This window comes from Myotis daubentonii, chromosome 7 (assembly GCF_963259705.1).
Source record: "Myotis daubentonii chromosome 7, mMyoDau2.1, whole genome shotgun sequence".
Lineage (NCBI taxonomy): Eukaryota > Metazoa > Chordata > Mammalia > Chiroptera > Vespertilionidae > Myotis > Myotis daubentonii.
In genome coordinates this window covers 33,168,451-33,182,854 of record NC_081846.1, presented here as the reverse complement: position 1 = coordinate 33,182,854, position 14,404 = coordinate 33,168,451, and the positions used below count along the sequence as shown (strand labels likewise).

Here is a 14,404-nt window from a genome sequence, read left to right as displayed (position 1 = left end):
CATCTTCCATCTCCAACCACGCAACAGCTAAATTTCATCAGGCAGTTCTGCAGGCTTGAAATCACTCAGTAGCTTTCAAGTGCCTTCAAATACAATCCAGACTCTTCACCCACTCGGCCTGCCTAACTTTCCAACCTCAACTTACAGCATCTCCCCTGGCTCTCTAACTCCAGACACACTGACCTCTCAGCTCTTCAGAGAAGCCAAGCTTTTTTCCTGCCTCAGGACCTTTGCACATGATGTTCTCTTAGTGCATCCCGTTCTTCGCACAGATATCATCATCTCATCCTTTAGGTCACAGCTGAAATATAACTGCCTCAATGAGGACCCTACAGAGATGAAGTCCTCTCCCTCATCCTGATTTCAAGCAGCCACCTGGCTGTCCTCTTCACACCCTCATCTCTTATTATGGTCACTTATTTTCTTGTTTATGGTCGTTTATGAAGGTAGAGACTGTGCATATTTTATTCCCTGTTGTGGCCCAGCACCCACTGCAATGCCTGCGTGGACTCAGTACCTCTTTTGTGGAATGAAGGGAAAGGGAATGAGAGAGAAGGGAAATAAAATGAGAGTGAGAGATGAGAAGACAGAGAAGAACAGAGCCTCAGAGGAAGAGGAGAGAGATTTGGAGGAGATGGAAGGATGGAGAAATACAGACCAAAATGTGAGGCAGAGACACACAGAAAGAATCTTGACAGCTGAGAGATCCAGGGAGATGAAAAGAAGGAATTCTAGAAAAAGAGAAAAAAAAAAGAGAGAAATGGAGGGGGCAGAGGGTGCAGAGACTAGGAGGAAGCGCTGGGACAGCCCAAAGGGGCCAGGAACTGGGCTAAGGGCCCCCACACCCTACCATTGCCGTTGGCCAGCTTCGCCAGGGTGATGATGACAAACTCGTCTGTGAGGTCGAGGGGCTTGAGACGGTGCTGCATCTCATACATGACCACACTGAAGTGGTTCCGGGACAAAGCTACCAGGGTGTCACTGGCCACCTCTGCCTTCATGTAACCCTCCACCTGAGGGGACCGGAGAGGGACATGTGGTGTGACCACCAGCAGGATCCTCATAAAAACCCTCCAGTCCCATGCCTTCTCCAGCCCCGCTGGGCCCCCTTGGGCTCAGCCTGTTCTTGCCTTAGGAGGTGGTTGGACAAGGGCCTTGGTTGTCACAGGCCATGCCCACCAACAGCCCCACCCTAGGTTGGTGGAGACACAGGATACCAATGAAGCCCAGAGTTCCACTACCTCCAGGATCTCCCGCATCTCCTTGGAGGCAATGGTCACCAGCCTGTGGACACACTGCTCCTCCAGCTCCCCCTCCTGCTGAATGATCTCCTGCAGGATGTTGTAAATGTTGACTTTCCGCTGGGTGGATATCTGGGGAACAAGAATGGCGGGCGGGAAATTCCCAAGCCTCAGACCCCTACTCCTCCATCTTCCATCGCCTGCCCTTCCCTCCTCCATTGAACTCCTCCAACTGGCCCCATCAGTGTGGCCTGCAAATGGTTCCCTCTTCCCTGTGTTCAGTCTGACATGATCAGCAAGGCAGGTGTCAAACAGTCAGCATGCCAGGTCTTCAAGACTTGGCACTGGCCCAACTGAGAGTCCAAGAAGTTGGGTTTGCTCTGCCCTTTGCCCTAGTGAGGGGGCGCTCCAGGCCAGGGAATGTTCCTCTGTCTCTATTTCAATTCCTAGATAGCACTTATCACTATTATAAATTATAGGATTGCACGAAGAGGTTGTAACCCAGACCACACCTGGGGAGCTGGATTTGAGAATGACTCTCATTTATTCAGGTACAACGAGCCACTCTCAAGAAATGAGGGATGACTCTGTATGTGGGCCATTGCCTGCAAAGCCCTCTGGGAAGACTGCTTCCTCCCCCAGGCAGTAAGAAGATCACTTTCCAACAGTCCAGACATCTCAGCATATTTGGGGACCTCAAGAAGAGAGGAATGCACCCAAATTTATATGTTCTACTCGTGAAATCTGATACAGAGAGTGTTGGTCTTATTTTCCTAGTCTTGGTTTAGTGAGTCAGAGAGGCTAGTAAAACACCAACCAGGGGTTCCTTGTGGCCATTGCTGTTCAGTGCCACAAGGCTCGAGATCAGGGATTCACAACAGGTCCTTTCTTTTTTGTTGTTGCTTCCTAAGGAGTCTTCTTAGACATTTCTCCCCTAATCGGCCCTCATGAAACCTTGATACCACACATATAGTATGTACCTGTTTGTGGGCTGTATACAGGTCTGTGCTTTATACATAAAAAAGTAAGATTTTCTCCGCTCCCCTCCAAGAACCAGTTTTACCCGTTTGGGGGCAGTATTGCACCCCGTTTGTTGAGAATAACTGCTCTGGGTTTTCAAAGTGAACTCTAAAAGGCCTATGTGCATAATTAGCACTCTTAATGAACCCACATAAATGGCCGGGCAAATTGTAATAAGAACAGTCTTTCCTATGATCAAGATTAATCCCTGGAGAATATTTATGGGCAAAAGAGAAAAACTGTTCAAAACTTGGAAACTGGCATAAAACAGGCACTCAGTGGCCTTCCAGTGTGTGGTGCTGCCTGCCAGCCACTTGGGGGTTCTCAGTGCCTTTATCTTGGACTGTCTAGGCCAGCGGTTCTCAACCTGTGGGTCGTGACTCCTTTGGGGGTCGAACAACCCTTTCACAGGGGTCACCTAAAACCATTGGAAAACACATATATAATTACATATTGTTTTTGTGATTAATCACTATGCTTTAATTATGTTCAATTTATAACAATGAAAATACATCCTGCATATCAGATATTTACATTATGATTCATAACAGTAGCAAAATTACAGTTATGAAGTAGCAACAAAAATAATTTTATGGTTGGGGGTCACCACAACATGGGGAACTGTATTAAAGGGTCGCGGCATTAGGAATGTTGAGAACCACTGGTCTAGGCCAGTGGTCGGCAAACTCATTAGTCAACAGAGCCAAATATCAACAGTACAACGATTGAAATTTCTTTTGAGAGACAAATTTTTTAAACTTAAACTATATAGGTAGGTACATTGTTATTAACTTAATTAGGGTACTCCTAAGGCTTAGGAAGAACCACACTCAAGGGGCCAAAGAGCTGCATGTGGCTCGAGAGCCACAGTTTGCTGACCATGGGTCTAGGCAATGGTATGGCTCCATGGGGATAGAAGCTAACTGGCCCAGCATCTCTGCACCCTGGGTCTGCTATGTCTTTGCTCTCCCATATCCACCAGCTTTGCTCCTGCTCTAGAATGATGGCTCCCAACCCCACCGTGTCAGAATATGGAAGAGCTTTTAAAAATTGACATAACTACAGTCTCCACTAGGTGCTCAAGAAACTAGAACTTCACAGTCCAGCCCATTTCCATACCCTGGCACCTAGCCCTGCACCTTTGACAGTCAGTATTTGTGTGCTGAGTGGTAGATGGACACACGAGCAGCCACTGTGGCTGGGCTCAGAGGAGCAGCTGAGGGCGCAGGAGGCCCTACCTCTGGCACCTGTAGGCAGCGGATGAGAGCGTTCATCACCATACAGGGCTTGGTGGTGGCCTTCTCCGTGATTATCACCGAGGCCAGTGTCTTCCGCATGTCAGGACCTGCCCCAGCAGCATCCATCTTTGATTCGCTGTCTATGATGTTGAGGAGGTTTGTGACTTGTTGGAAAGTCCCTGAGACAGAGATGGCACATGTTTGGTGCTAAGGTGACCATTACAGAAGGTGCTCCCTGTGCCCCAGCCTCCCCAACACCTGCACAGCCTTAGCTGCATCTGTCCACCGAGTGGATGGAGATACTGAAACCTCAGCGAGGACTTGCCCTCAAGGAGTTAGTGGCCAACGTCAGACAGGAGTGCAAGGATGTGGGTGACTTTCTTACCACCGTCATCTGGTTCCAGAGGTTCCAGGTCCACTGTTTCTTCTGACAGGTCCTCGTTGGAGTCTACTGCTGATTCTGCCATGTCTTTCTCAGGCTCTTTTGACATAAACAAGATTTTTAAAATACTTGGTGCATTGACACAGTCTAAGATGACCTCCAATGAGTCACACCTTGTATAATCCCTTCCCTTTGAGGGTGGGCAGACTCCAGGATTTGTTTCTAAACAATAGAGGCTGACAAAAGTGATGGGAAGCCACTCTCATGGCCACATTATATCATATCAGTCTTAGCAGATTAGAGAAAGAAATTCTTCTGCCAGCCTTGAAGGGTAACAGCCATGATGTGAACTGCCGATACAGGTAGCCATATAGCAAGGAATTGAGAGCCTCAGTCCTACAACCACAAGGACCTGGATTCTGCTAGCAACCACATGAGCTTGTAGAGCATGCAGTCATCTGACACCTTGAGTGCAGCCTGTGAGATCCCAGAGCAAAGGACTTGGCTAAGACATGCCCAGACTTTGACCCACAGAAACTACGAAATAATAAATGGGTGTTGTTTTAAGCCACTAAGTTTATGATAATACGTTACACAGCAATAAATAAGTAATACACTTGATTAAGCAGACCTTCCTCCCTGTTTTCTAGGCACTGAAAATGAAAGATAAATTAGAAATCTACCTCAGCAAGTTTCACAGTTCTTTCAAAGGCTATCACATCAGCAGCTTCTTAAGGGTTGACAAACACCAACACAGATGTCAAGATGGAAGATTCAAAACTCCCAGGTCCTTTCTCCTCCTGTTCCCAAGTTCCTCAGTCTCAAACTCCACCCCAAGGCCCTTCACCATCCTGTGCCCTTTCCTCTAGGGAATCCTTTAAAGAGCTACTCTGGGACCTAAATACTGACCTTTTCTCCAAACTCTCTCCAAGATGGAACAAAAATACAACACAAGAAGCAGCTCTGTTCTTTGCTTAATAAACATCAATGGTGACTTGGACAATGGCAGGATCAGTTGTCAAAATGGGAGACAGTTGGGCTCCTCAGTGGTAACACAGATGAGGACCAGGTCTCCTGGCGGGTGGAGGTCTTCATTAGAATCATCACCGTTAGGTGCCAGACCCTTGGAACTTTGAGCTCCAACTGCCTCCCTGAGTCTCTGACAACTGAGGACTTTGAAGAGTGCACAGATCCTGTGAGAAAAACCCACATCATGCTGCTTAAACATTGCTTGAACATTACCCACATGTCTGGTGAGGTACGGTGGCCTGTTTGGGAGAGGAAAATGGTGAGAGGGAGGTGCTTCACAGCCTGGGATACTGTCATAGAGCCCCAGGGTGGAGAGGTGTGGTCTGGGCAGCTGGAGGGGAGGAGGGTGACAGAAAGTCCTGGGAAGAGGACTCCTCCCTGAGGATTGGGTGTCTTGCAGGATGAGGAAGGGGGTTTCCACTGGCAGAATACTTAGAAGATAAAGAACCTCAAGGAAGGCAGGGACCTTGTGTCCTTAAACCAAAAGTGAGGCCCAAAGTATTTCCCTGCCACTTACAGCTGTGAGAGAGTCCAGATTACCAGTTTGAGCAATGAAATATTGGCCTCAGAAGCCTTTCATGCATTACAGGGCAACAGAACAAGACTCACAGCCATCTGGGCCTTGGTGCTCAGTCAAAATTACACTCAATGTTTGCCTGCCCTGCCAAGAGGAAGTGAGTTCCTCTGCCTCTGCTTGGACACCTCTGATACCAGGAAGCTCATTACCCTCATTAACCCATTTCTACTTCATTGACTTTGGGTGGTTAGAAGATGAGCTTCCTCTCTATAGTGCCAAGCACATCTTCCCATAAAAAGTATGCATTGTTCCTTGGTCTGCCCTTCGGAACAATATTGACTGATATGAAATAGACACAAGGAGACAATTATCACAAGCCCCATCTTTCACAGACCCCTCTGTCCTACCTCCTCCCTCTCCCCTCTAAGCCTTCTTTTTTCTTCCATCGATTACTCTAAGTGACATGGTTGCAATTCCACAGCAGTTAAGCGGGGCTCCCCATTCTGTGATGGATACAGAGGTAGATAGGACACACCTTTGTCTTCTGAGGGTCTAAGATGCAACACATAAGATGTCATGAATTTAGAGCTGAAAGTGAATGTATCAGCTACTACTGTGTAACAAGCCTCTTCAAAACCACTTATTAGTGTTTGCAAGTCAATGGGTGGTGAGCTGGGTGGTTCTGTTGATCTGCGCCTTGTCCAGCCAAGCACAACTGAAATCACTCATACATCTGCAGTAGCCAGTGGGTTAAGAGAAGGCTGGCTGGTCTAGGATGGCCTCACACACAGGGATCTTGCAGTTGGCTAGCTATTGGCTGAAGTGACTAGGATGATTGGGATAGTTGTGTCTCATAGCAGCTAGGTGGGCTTCCAAGAGAGTGAGCAGAAACATGAAGGCCTCTTGAAGCCTAGACTTAGAATTGGCACCATCACCTCTGCCATATTCTATTAATCAATGCAGGTCACAGGCCAGCCCAGATGCAAGGGCTAGGGCAGTGGTCGGCAAACTGTGGCTCGCGAGCCACATGCGGCTCTTTGGCCCCTTGAGTGTGGCTCTTCCACAAAATACCGACTTCTGCGCATGGGCCACGAAGTTTCAATCGCACTGTAAGTGCGTGCCCGCACGTGGTATTTTGTAGAAGAGCCACACTCAAGGGGCCAAAGAGCCGCATGTGGCTCGGAAGCTGCAGTTTGCCGACCACTGGGCTAGGGTAATAGTAGATCTCTCTTCTTAACCAGAAGAGCTGCAAGGACATGGCTAGTGGGAGTGGTGAATATGACCATTTTTTCTTATACACATGGTGAGTGTGTAAGTACAGAAAAAAAAAAAATGAGATGCCCCTGAATACATTATTTAGAGAGAACACAAAGACAATGAGATCAAGGAGAAAGACGTGGACTCTGCTTGGTTTTTCAAAGTGAAAATACTTTTTATTGCTCAGATCGTGACAGGAATATTTGATTCACATGCAATCCATTCATAAAATCAGCCACTCTTGTGCTTTCACTCTGCAGAGCTTCCCACATCCATTTCTAAGGGAACTAACTTGAAAATAAGAAAACATTGTAGAAACCTGTGAGCTTAAAGGTATGAAAAGGGCCAAGGCAAGAAGTGGGGGAAATGTGAGTATGTAGTGGACACATTTGGTGGCACCTCTCCAGAGACAAGTGTCCCTCTTCTTTGACCCTTCAGGTCACAGTTATGGGCTCCTGGTGGTCACGGTTTCCCTCTGTAATCCCTCCCCCAACACTCCTGATTAGAAAAGGAGAGGACACCTGGTCTAGCTGGACTAATCAGATTCTTCCTCCCAGGAATTCAGAACTCTGGGCAAGACAGAACCCAGTCAGTGTCCTATAGGATCTTGGGGTTGAGAAATCAGGAACTGGCCCTCAGGGCTGGTGAGCAATAAGTGACTCTAGAAGGGGCAGGACATTGCACCCAGAATGAAACGGATTTCACGGGCTTACCACAGCTCTTGTCCTGATTTCAAAACCCACAGGCAGGGCTGTCAGGGTCGCATGGCACTCCAGTGTGAGATGCCCCCATGGTGGGGACGAAGGGAGGTAGGTCCCTAGCCTCAGCGACCTCCATGGCTGTCTGAAAGGGGGGGTGGCACCCCCCTTCTTGCAGCCCTCCCCGCTGGGTAGGAGGCAGCCTGTGAGCAGAAGGTGATCTGAGGCTGTGGGTGTTAGGAACTTACCCAAACTTCCAGAGATTGGGAAGTCCACCCCTCTGCATGAGGAGCAAAGCAACCAGGCCAATGTGGCTAAGTGCTCAGGTGAACAGAGGGGCGGGGACTCGGGAATAAGGGGGAGGGCCCAGGTGACCAGCCAGAAGTGGTCAAGTGAATAAGGGCCAGATGAACTGCCGGAAGTGGTCACATGAACAAGGGTGTAGGGCTAGGTGACCAGCTGGAAGTGATCCCGTGAACGAGAGGGTGGGGCCAGGTCAACAGCCGGAAGTGGTCAAGTAGTTAGGGCGGTGGGGCCACATGAATGCCGAAGAGGGTCACAACAGGTCACAAACACCTCACCTTCGGTCCAGACCCTGGATGGCAGCAAAAAGGTCCCTTTCCTCACAGCAAGGCATACCCTGTTAATGAAGCAGAAAGCTGGCCCTCAGGGCCCGGCCACCAGTAAGTGACTCTGGAGGGGGCAGGACAGTGCTCCCAGAATGGAATGGGCTTTCAGGGGCTTAACACAGCTCTTGCCCTGATTTTAAAGCCCACAGGCAGGGCTGTCAGGGTCGCAGGACACTCCAGTGTGGGATGCCCCCATGGTGGGGATGATGGGAGGTCCCTAATCTCAGAGACCCCAATGGCTGTCTTAAGGGGGCGCTGTTGAGGGTCACAAGCGGATGCAAAGGCCCCACCTTCCTGTCGTCCAGACTCTGGATGGCAGCAAGAAGGTCCCTGTCCTCACGGAAGGGCATCCCTGTGAATGAGGTGGGGACAGAGGAGCAGAATAGGACAAGAGAATGGGGAAGAGCAAAGCTGTCACTCAGAGCAAGTAAGGACAGAAGACAAGAGAGGCTCCAATCATCCCAGCCCTTTTGTACGCTTGGCCATGCGCCTAAGTCCCTAGGAACCCCATCTCCTTACAAAAAGACCCTCTACTTGCTTGAGGTGTCTAGAGTTGGGTTCTCTTACGTGTGGGACTAGAAGCATGAAGGTGCAGAGGAGCCTGTGAGAGGTCAGAGCAGCTCAGGGCCCCTGAGAGAGACGAGGGGGCATGGAACAGGGGCAGCAAGGCCAGGATATGGTCACTGGGTGGATGGGAAGTGCCTAGAAAGAGGGTGGACCCAATGCAAGAGTCACCACAGGGTCTGAAACTGTGGGGGGAGGGAGCTGGTGTGAAGAGCTTGTGTTCCAAAAGCAGCCTGGGGAAGGAGCAAATGAGGCAGAGTCAGGAGAAGCCCTAGCTATCCACGTGACACCCAGCTCCAACTTGAAGCATGTATGTTTAAAACGTTTGCAAATAACACAAAGCAACAAGCAGAGGTGTGAGAGAAAAAAAAATTAAAGGCAAAAATAATTAAGCGGAGAAAATACTTCCAGTACATGGCAGAGAATATTCTCACTAGGGCAGAAAGCTCTCTTAGCCAACCCTCAGGGCAGTACACCCCAGAGGAACATAGGCAAGGGAATAAAACAGAAATACAAATGGCTCATAAGCTTGTAAAAAATTCAACTTTTAATAGTAATAATAAAATAGGAGCAAATTTAAAACAAGTTCCCACGTTTCTCTTAACAAACTGATGTTGTTGTTTTTTTGGCAATATATTACTTTGTATTGCAGAGGTGTGGGAACCTGGCTTTCTCACACCATCTCAGGATGCAGTTTGGGAATATTTCAAACCACTTGCAATGAGAAGCGGCAGTGCCCCACCCAGACGTCCTGTGTTCTTCTCCCTTTAGTGCACAAAGCCACCTCCAACACCACACAGCGTTTCCCTCCCCGGGGGCTCTCTGTCTTCCAGAGGCACCATGCTGACTGGAAGTGGGGGCTCTCTGTCTTCCAGAGGCAGCATGCTGACTGGAAGTGGGGGCTCTCTGTCTTCCAGAGGCACCATGCTGACTGGACGTGCAGGAAATTAGTAACCAGTTGGGAACAGCTGGATCACTGGCAGGGCAAGTGTTCAGATACCCAAGGGCCTTGCTTCTCCCAGCGTAAGTTGGCTGCATTTTGTGCGCTGGCTCCCAGCATCCACCAGGGGGATTCAGCTCTGTCACCCAGGGAGAGCCAGCTTCTTGGTGGCTATTACGCCCCAGCCCACTGCCCACGCACCTTCAGTTCCCAAATAAACTACTTGACCTGAATCATCACTGCAGAGAAACCCAAACTGAGACAACCACTGATTAGTTGTAAAGTCTTTCCTACGGAAATAGTCAGAAATATAGGCTCAGACTTAGCTTTTTTAAATTTTTTAATAAAAGTGGATCCACCCAGAAGTTGTGGTTAAATACATCCTGGTATATCCATGAAATAGAATAGCCCTTGGCTATTAAAAACAAATGAAATGTTTCTATAAGACCTGGGAGAAAGTTTGTGATAGTATGAAGTGGAGAAAGAATGGTAAACAACACTGCAAATATAGGGCATAGCTGCAATATTTTATGTGCACTTGCCAAAATAGCAACTGTAATTATTTCTGAGGATCTCAGGTGGTTTTTATTTGTGTGTGTGTGTGTGTGTACAATTCTGTATTTTTCAAGTTTTCTGCCATAATCATACATTACTTTTGTAATGGGAACATGTAATTTAACAATAAATAAAAGCAACATGAATGAAAAAAAAAGAATATCTAAGAAACATAATTTATATAAATTTATTGATATGTTTTTAGTTGTGGGAAACACACATCAGAGAAAAATATACTAGCCAGACATTACACTTTGGGCTTTTATCAAATTCAGATCCATTTGGCACAAGCAATGGTTATCCTTTCAAACACATTACCTATCAATTTCATACATTACTCTTTTCCCCCAAAGAAAGAAATCATACTTTGTTCTCCAAGGGCTCTGTGCCATTCATTCATTCAAGTACAAGGCACTAGGCTTTAAAGGAATAACGGTTTTCTTCTTTAAATATGCAAAGTGGTATCTGTGAAGTATAGGAATAAATTAGGAACCTGCCATTACTACTGAAGGAATTGATCACAACAGTCTATAGAAGCCAGATGATGTTAAAACTGTCATCTCAGGCGGGGACAGCAGTGGTTCCCAAACAAGCCCCATTTCTGAGTAAGAAAAGTAATGCAGAGTGAAGGAGGGACCTGTCCAAACCTCTTGGCAAGTCCTTCGAACGGTAGAAAATATAGTCCAGATGAAAGGTATTGAAGGGGGCAGATATTTTCAAATATTTCTAACTGGAGGTGTGACTAGCAATTAAATTATTTTTATTTTAAAAAACACTCTGGGTGTCTAACTTACAGTAAAGTTTTCTTCAATGAGCATGACATGTATTGCACACTGACTGCAAATTTGGATCACCTCATTTTTCACCCATTTCTCAGTGTGCCTTGGATTTGTTAGATTTCTTAACTCGCCTTTTTTTCCCAAAGCATTTTCTGTAGCCGAAGGCACAGCATTTATAGACAACAAAGGCAACTCCCAGCACAATGGCCAAGAGGAAGCCAATCACGTCCAAAGAATGGTACTGGTACCAGGTGAGGAGGTGGGCCGCGGGGCGCAGATGCGGGGCTCCCTTGTGCCTCATCACGAACTCCACCCAGAACACAGCCAGGTCCAGTGGCTCAATGGGGCGGTCCTTGTGGAGGCTGGAGAGGCGCATGATGTTTTCCTTATAGCTAAACACAGACAGTTATGTTAACGCCTGGAACATCGAAGGCAGTGAACTAACCTCCACTTATGCTTGTATGCTTGCTTCCAGTGAGAAGCACATCTGGCTTTTCCAAACTTGGTAGAGAAAATATATCTCTATTATAAATAGCAAATACACACACACACACACACACACACACCACACACACAATATTTATTGAGAGAGAGGGGGGGGGGAGAGAGAGAGAGAGAGAGAGAGAGAGAGAGAGAGAGAGAGAGAGAGAGAGAAAGAGAGAAAGAAAGAAAGAAAGAAAGAAAGAAAGAAAGAAAGAAAGAAAGAAAGAAAGAAAGAAAGAAAGGAGAAAGAAGGGGAGGGGAGGAGGGGAAGGGAGGGGAAGGGAGAGGAGGGGAGGGGAGAAGAAGGGAAGGGAGAGGAGGCGAGGGTACTGGAAGCCAAAAAATTACAATTTTAAAATGTTTGAAACCTGCATGTTACTTTTCTTCTTTCCTTTTCAGTGATATTTGTGTAGGAAATTAATTATATGTTATTTGTAGTAAGATAAAGGAATAAAGAAAAGATCATGTCAGAAATTATGAATGATTTCTTGTTCAAATGTGTAAACAATCACACCTAGCCAAAGTAAAAGCCATTTTTAAGTGCCATCTCCAAAACAATGGTAAACTGTCAACCTAACTGATCTAAATTTTGCATGAGGTTGTGTCTATGCAGCCTGTTAAAGCAAAATGGATTCCTGTGAATTTGGCAGTGTTGATAGCTGAATCAGAACATCCAAATTCAAAATGGGTTAGATATTTCGATGCTTATTATACATGCACCAGGAGAAGAAAGAGAAGGAGGAGGAAGAGGAGGAAGAGAAGGAAGGGAAACAAAAGGAAAAGGGAAGGAAAAAAGAGAGGAAAGATAAAAAAGCACTTCTATTCAGAAGCAATTATGATAATTGCTGTCCTTAAACATGTCTGTCATTTTATTTGGATATATTACTATAATGTAATATTAATATTGTTCCATAAGTTCAGTTAAACATCTTTCTTATATGTAAAACTTCTCTTAAGACAGATTTCCTTGGACTTTCATTCATTCATTCAATATTTATTGAGCACCTGTTATGGCCTGGTTGCATAATCTGCTCTTTAAACTTTGTCCAATTTTCTTTATATCATGTAGGTACCCTCTAAGCTTAGAGTGTTGGAAATATGGAGATTCACAACCAGATAGATGGCTCAACAATGAATAGATAAAGATAATTAATAACTTGAGCTGATGGATTAGTGTTTTGAAAAAACAATCAAGTACTAAACAACTTCTACCAAGTCATTTTTAGGTTTCAAATAGGTATCTATACCACTGAACAAAAGATCAAAATTATATTACTAGTGTGAACATAGAAAATAAATTTCATGAGCACATGGAGAGAAGTTGGCTTCTCTCCATGAAGCAGCCAATTGTAACGAAGGGATGCCAACCACACTAACTGCTCTGGGTAGGTTGTCACCCAACACACTGGGCACTTTGCCCTGGGGTTCTGTGGATGTTTCTTTTTTATCCACTGGCATCACACACACACACACACACACACACACACACACACACACACACACACGCATGCACACGCACGCACACACGTGCAAGCCCTATCATCTCCCCGCCTTTTTCCCTTGTCCAGGCTCAGTGTGTGCCCGTGTCCTATCTCCTCCTATCTGAACACACTCCCAGGTTTCACATCTGCCCTCTTGCCTGATGTCTTTTCTGAAATGAAGCAATTACAGGTGAAAGCTCTTGACACTCTCATGGGCAGGCATGCACACACACACACACATGCATCCACACATGCAGAAATGTAGTTGCACACACATTATTAACTGTTGGATGAAATCTACCTCTGGGTATCACTTATTTCCATAAGGTTTTAATCAGCCTATTTCTAGTGAGCTTGACAATAAATTTCATGTAGAGACCATTTGATCTGATGGCTTTTGCCGTTGGAATCATCTTCAGCCACATTTGAACAAACCTGTCTTCATTTTTCATTATTTTTTTTCACGTTTTTATTTTTATTTTTTTTAAATTTTGTTTCATTGCTTAAAGTATTACAAAGAGTATTAAATATGTCTCCTTTTTTCCCCTTGACCTTCCCCCGGCCTCTCCTGCCCCCCAGTATCTTGTGTTCATTGGTTATGCTTATATGCATGCATACAAGTCCTTCGGTTGATCTCTTACCCCACCCCTAACCCTCCCCGGCCTTCCCACTGTAGTTTGACAGTCTGTTCAATGCTGCTCTGCCTCTGTACCTATTTTTGTTCATCAGTTTATAATGGTCTTTATTATCTATAAATGAGTGAGCATTTTTTCATTATTTGCCTTTTATTATAAGTGATTTCACACGAGCCCCCATTTATAAATCCCCAAGAACAAAATTTCTCACAGATTTCAGTGCTGGGGAAAGCTGTACTTTGAAGCACCTGGTTGTTTCTATTTTATGGACACTATGCTTCCTGTAATGGAATATTTCTCTCTTTGCAGGAACTTATAGAGCAGGCATCTATTATGGTGACATTATTTTTTTAATTAAGTTATAAATTTATGAGAGAAAATAATATTTAAAATCATTCCCATGGTTCTACAGGAATCAAGCATGCTTTTATAAAATGAATAATAATCCCAAATGATCTTACTTATAAATAGATTTTCATGTATTTGTTTGAATAATTACTGTGAACGGAATGGGCAAAACACAAGCAGTATTCCTCCGTACCTTCTCTCTTACCTTTTGTCATTGATGACAGTTTTGAGGGCATTTTCTAAATCTTCAGAAGTCATTTCCAGGACGTTCAAGGACACTCCTGCTCCCCGGGTCTCCATGCGCTTTGCATTGTCCATCTGATCGCCGAACAGAGGCATCATCACCATCGGAACGCCGTTGCATATTCCTTCATAGATACCATGGGAGCCAGAATGTGTGATGAAGGCACGAGTCTTCGGGTGACCTGGGAAGCAAAGAGGGCGGGATGCCGGTGGTCAGGTCGCTGAGTGTCTCACTCTGGCATCACTGGGTTGTGAACGCACTCCACGCACTCAGTGCCGTCCACCGCGATCCTTACAGAAGTCTGCAGGAGAGAATGTGGTTGAGATGCCTGCTGGGTAAAAAGCAGTGTGGGATATGCTGGCCA

The 14,404-nt window shown here is 45.9% G+C and overlaps 2 protein-coding genes across 5 annotated transcripts in view; both read right to left on the bottom strand.

The window, feature by feature from the left end:
- MROH2A (maestro heat like repeat family member 2A) overlaps nt 1-3,966 on the bottom strand; it is a 43,522-nt gene extending 39,556 nt beyond the window's left edge. Inside the window, exons 1-4 of the mRNA XM_059704870.1 lie at nt 3,885-3,966; nt 3,500-3,678; nt 1,242-1,373; nt 851-1,013 (exon numbers count right to left, since the gene is read on the bottom strand). Coding sequence (XP_059560853.1) covers nt 851-1,013; nt 1,242-1,373; nt 3,500-3,678; nt 3,885-3,966 — 556 coding nt within the window. The remainder of the gene's footprint in view (nt 1-850; nt 1,014-1,241; nt 1,374-3,499; nt 3,679-3,884) is intronic.
- Nucleotides 3,967-10,242: 6,276 nt separating this feature from the next.
- LOC132238374 (UDP-glucuronosyltransferase 1A7) overlaps nt 10,243-14,404 on the bottom strand; it is a 48,821-nt gene continuing 44,659 nt past the window's right edge. For all 4 annotated transcript variants that reach the window (XM_059703603.1, XM_059703601.1, XM_059703602.1 and 1 more), the window contains exons 4-5: nt 14,002-14,221; nt 10,243-11,241 (exon numbers count right to left, since the gene is read on the bottom strand). In XM_059703603.1, coding sequence (XP_059559586.1) covers nt 10,944-11,241; nt 14,002-14,221 — 518 coding nt within the window. In that variant the 3' untranslated portion in view covers nt 10,243-10,943. The remainder of the gene's footprint in view (nt 11,242-14,001; nt 14,222-14,404) is intronic.